This window comes from Lepeophtheirus salmonis, chromosome W (assembly GCF_016086655.4).
Source record: "Lepeophtheirus salmonis chromosome W, UVic_Lsal_1.4, whole genome shotgun sequence".
Lineage (NCBI taxonomy): Eukaryota > Metazoa > Arthropoda > Copepoda > Siphonostomatoida > Caligidae > Lepeophtheirus > Lepeophtheirus salmonis.
Genome location: NC_092585.1, coordinates 615,403 through 620,167, shown reverse-complemented (window position 1 = coordinate 620,167; position 4,765 = coordinate 615,403). Strand labels below are relative to the sequence as shown.

Genomic DNA, 4,765 nt, shown 5'->3' with positions numbered 1-4,765 from the left:
CTACAATAGTGGGACAAATATGTTTGTATAATCATCTGCTGTACCACCAGGCAGTTCATCCACAACAACGGAAAAACATTTGTCCCTACTAGTAAAAGGAATAGTTTATGTGAACATCTTCTTGGGTCGTGGCATCAAATCCTAATGTAACATTACTATTACTAATAATAAATTATGCTGCTTGTAGACTTGATATGTTTCCCTGGTCTCTTGCCATCATTTCTATATAGCTCTTTTTATGTATATTAATGTCATCTTCAGTGCCCAATAATGATTTCAGGAATGCTTCATTGTCAATGTCAGAACTTTATAGACAACACCTACATTCTCATATGTGGTTAATAAGTCTTGGGCTGTAAAACATTTAGATGAGTCTTTCTAGATAATTTGGTAACTTCTTGACAGTGAAAATTTTCTTGTAAAAATAAGTTTTCATTAAATTACTTAAACTAACTCTTGGAACCATATTGAATTTTTATGCTATTATAAGACAATAATTTGCAATGCATATTTCTCATACGCATTAATTTAGATTAAGTTAATTTTAGTTCCTCCTTAAGGGCACTTTCATATAATTTTTTTACCTCTATCTCCAATTGAAGTTGATAACTATCTTGTAATTAATTTTTGGATAGAGAAAGAGTCCAATGGTAAAAGTAATATCTCATTGCATGCCATTATAAATTTATCCATAACAGTTTGATTTTTAAGGTTAGTAAATTTTGTTAATGTCCTATGTACAATTCGCCTGATATGATTATAAAAATTAAAATCATTGTCGATTGAAAATTTGGAAACACAAAATTCCTTCAATTTCTTCACTGTTTTGAGATCATTACATTCTCCAGATGTCATATAAATATAGAGAATGTGTCCATTTTCAAATGAATTCGGAAATATATCGAAATATTGAAGAATAAATGCTCTAGCAATTCCAGTGTGAGTGTATGAAAGAAAATTTTCAGAGCTTCGTTTTTTCTTATATGGGGACATTATTCAATATTTTGATAATCTATACAGACATAAGTAAATAATTAATTACGCAATATTTATTAATTTAAAAAAATACAAATTAAGAAATATAATAAGTTGATTAACATTGCGGCACTAATTAATTTTAATTGAAAACACTAAAATTGATATTATATTTAATTTGAATTATATTATACAGTTTATAATTATAAAATAAAGTTTCCAGCGTCCATAATTTTTTTATAAGTTGATATAATTTGATGAATTTGTTGATATAGACATAATACTTAAGTTGGCCGAATCCTACCCGTAGTTAACCGAGGAAGTCGTGTATTTGACGAAAATCCATTTCTTCATAAAAAACTAATTTTAAAAGTCGATATTATAGCTGTTTAAATCAAAATACTTGATCAAAGTGATTAAGCTACTATAATATATTAAGAATATTCAATTGAAAAATAAATTTAAAAAAGTATATATTTCGCAGAGTAATTAGCGATATAAGTGTACATATTTAAATGTTTTAGAATAAACAAGAGGGATAGGGCAATAGTTTCTTTTAATATCTTGAGTGGAACCAGCAATAAGTGTTAAACCTCATCCGTGAAATAAATGACATTTTATTAAATAAATAAAATAGCATATTATAAGTTTATATGTGCAATACTCTTAAGCTTTACTAAATTAAGACATATTTTCAAATATTTAATATAAATGTTATGCAAATATGTCCGCATTTCAAAATTTTCAGTTTTTAATATGCAGTTGATTTTACTTCGAGAAGATAAGGGATGCAATTGCCATATTTTTCATGTTTAAATAATTAACATGTCCTATGTTTTGGTTGTAATCTATCCATGATCGTTGCACCAAAATTAGAAATAACCGATAACGTACCCAATCCTACTTTGTAGTCACCATAGTTAAAACTTGTGGAGGTCAAAAGTATTCATTGACCAATACATTATCACTGGAAGATAAAATTAACGTATAATATTTTTTTATACTCATGGCTCTATTTCAACTGATGTAATTTAGGAATTGTCAGAAAATTCGTCGTTGATATATTTATTTTTTAATTTACATACTCATTCAAAAATTGATCATTGTGTAAAGTAACCAACTAAGACTCATTATTTTGAAAATTTATTGTATTATAATTGAATACAAATCTTTATTGAAGATAATATATCATACATAGTTGGAAACAATGTTAATTTTAATTTACAAATATTTAACTTATTTATATTTGGATGGTTTAGTGGAGATTCATATTATACAACGCGACTTATGAATAACTTGTACCATTATGAATTAAATTTTACATGTCGACAATGAAAATGCATCTTTTTTTTATCAAAATTTTAATTAATTTATAACATGGATGGGGTTGCGCTGGTACCACTCGCTATTGCTGTAACATGCAAACTAATATCACATTCCATATATATATACAAGGACTACCCTTGAGTTATAATATGATCGTCATAAAAATATATTTTGAATGTTTTATATATATATATGACGCCATGACGTCCCTTGTATATTACATGTATCCAGGGAGAAGAGGGAATCCACAGCTGACAAAAAAAATACATAGTGAGTCATAGTGTATTTTATGTTAGCGAGATAACGCCGTGAGAACCATAGAGATATTTTCTCTCTCTATGGTTCCGTGAAAACCATAGAGAAAGAAATATTGTATGGTGAGAACTAAAGCATTAAATTAATGCTTTAGTGTGAACCATGGACCTATAGAAATAAATTTCTCTATGGTGATAACTCATAGATACCCCCTCATGACGTCATGAGTAGTAAAAGCGATCATGTTTCTTAAGCTGTATGTTAATAGTTAATAATATTTGAGCTGTTCCCTTTTATTCCAGAATTCATTCTTTCCTCACGTTTTCTGGAGTTCCTTAAAAGATGTCGAGCAAAATCAACGAAATGGTGGGTCGGTTTTCCCAAGGAGGAGTCCCCAAGGGTCTTGGACTCGGTTTAAAGCTGATTGGTGCAGCTGTGGCCGGGATTTACGGCATACAACAAGCTATGTACACAGGTGAGTTAATATACTAATGAATGCCAACGGCATCCATGATGTTTGACTCATTTTGAAATTAATATTTCTTGCTTATGTAAGTTGAGGGAGGTCATCGCGCCATCATGTTCAGCAGGATCGGAGGTATTCAAGATACCATCATGACGGAGGGTCTTCATTTCCGTATTCCCTGGTTCCAATATCCCATCATCTACGACATCCGCTCTCGTCCACGCAAAATCACGTCTCCCACAGGATCCAAGGATCTTCAAATGGTGAATATCAGCCTCCGTGTTCTCTCACGCCCCGAATCCATGTCCATCCCCACCATTCACAGAGAGTTGGGAAGAGACTTTGATGAAAAAGTCCTTCCATCCATTTGTAATGAAGTTCTCAAGGGCGTTGTGGCCAAGTTCAATGCTTCTCAGCTCATCACACAGCGTCAACAAGTGTCAATGCTCATTCGAAAGCAATTGACAGATCGAGCCAGGGATTTTAATATAATTTTGGACGATGTAGCCATTACGGAACTTAGTTTTGGTCGGGAATACGCGGCTGCAGTTGAATCCAAACAGGTATGTTAGATCATACTCCTTTAGTGGATACAGTTCTGTATGTACATTATTGTTTAGGTCGCTCAACAAGAGGCCCAAAGAGCTGCTTTTGTTGTGGATAAAGCTAAGCAAGAGAGGCAACAAAAAATTGTGCAGGCTGAGGGAGAGGCTTTGGCTGCTGAAATGTTGGGAGATGCAATTTCTAAAAATCCTGGTTACTTAAAGTTGAGAAAACTTAGAGCTTCAACAAACATCGCTAAAACTGTAATACTATGATTTGATATTAGATCTATGATGTTCATTTCTTTTGTCATTTCAGGTATCCCAGTCTCAAAATCGTGTGTACCTTAACGCCAGTACTCTTATGCTTAACATTAATGATAAGCACTATGATGAAGCCATTAATACACTAAAGAAATAAATTTCTGATTAGATTGTGGTGATATTCGGTAGTCATCTAATTTATATATACCTAAAAAGTCAGAAAAATAATATTTATCAGAAGCTGGTCTTTCTCTGAGTCTCAACTTATTCATATTACACTAATTGATCGTATATGGTTTATCTTATTTTCTTTCATTACTTAACCTTGTTTTATTTATTGATCAATGGAGTGTGGAAATAATATCATTTTGAAATTACAACATACTTTTTACTAACCAATCAGAATTATATGTACCTACTGCTTAATTAAATTGTGATCACCTCTCAGCTATAGGATAAAGCAAGTCATTTTGAAGCTTTCAAACCATACGAGAAAGAAATATACAGAGATGACAAGGATTCTTGCTTGGCTTAGATAGGCAGACTGAGAACAAACATTCTGATCTTGAAAAATGCTGTTCAGCTGTTGTAATATGTGTAATTGTAGATATGTTATAATCCGATGGAAAAATTCGAACTTGATTTGACTTTAGCACATCTTTAATTATTTGAAATAATTCTATTTACAGGAAGATCTGTATAGGCAATGAATATTTAAGAATTCATTGATTCAATTTATGGTTGTTTCGGCGTTAATAATTCATTTACAAACGAAGGAAGATTCAAACTATTTACAGCGATTGGTTGAGCACTTGTAAATTATAATAATTAACATATTTGTTTTAGTTTTTTGCTATTAGTTTGAAGAATAATATTTTAACTGCTTGATGTTTTAGTATTCATTGGCTTGAACTATGATTTGACATAATCATGGTTC

At 31.2% G+C, this 4,765-nt stretch overlaps 1 protein-coding gene and 1 long non-coding RNA gene across 3 annotated transcripts in view; both read left to right on the top strand.

Moving 5' to 3' along the window:
• The window catches only part of LOC139907403 (uncharacterized), a 205,477-nt gene that overhangs the window by 23,967 nt on the left and 176,745 nt on the right, over window positions 1-4,765 (top strand). The gene's annotated exons all lie outside the window — the stretch shown is intronic.
• Window positions 2,536-4,073, top strand: LOC121131443 (prohibitin-2). 2 transcript variants are annotated; one of them, XM_071893839.1, is made up of 5 exons: window positions 2,536-2,571; window positions 2,859-3,031; window positions 3,113-3,585; window positions 3,643-3,828; window positions 3,884-4,073. In XM_071893839.1, the coding sequence occupies exons 2-5, from the start codon at window positions 2,899-2,901 to the stop codon at window positions 3,983-3,985; spliced, it is 894 nt and encodes a 297-aa protein (XP_071749940.1). In that variant the 5' UTR covers window positions 2,536-2,571; window positions 2,859-2,898; the 3' UTR covers window positions 3,986-4,073. The 2 variants fall into 2 exon arrangements, with proteins under 2 accessions (XP_071749940.1, XP_040582811.1); XM_040726877.2 differs by lacking the exon at window positions 2,536-2,571 and having other exon boundaries at window positions 2,798-3,031.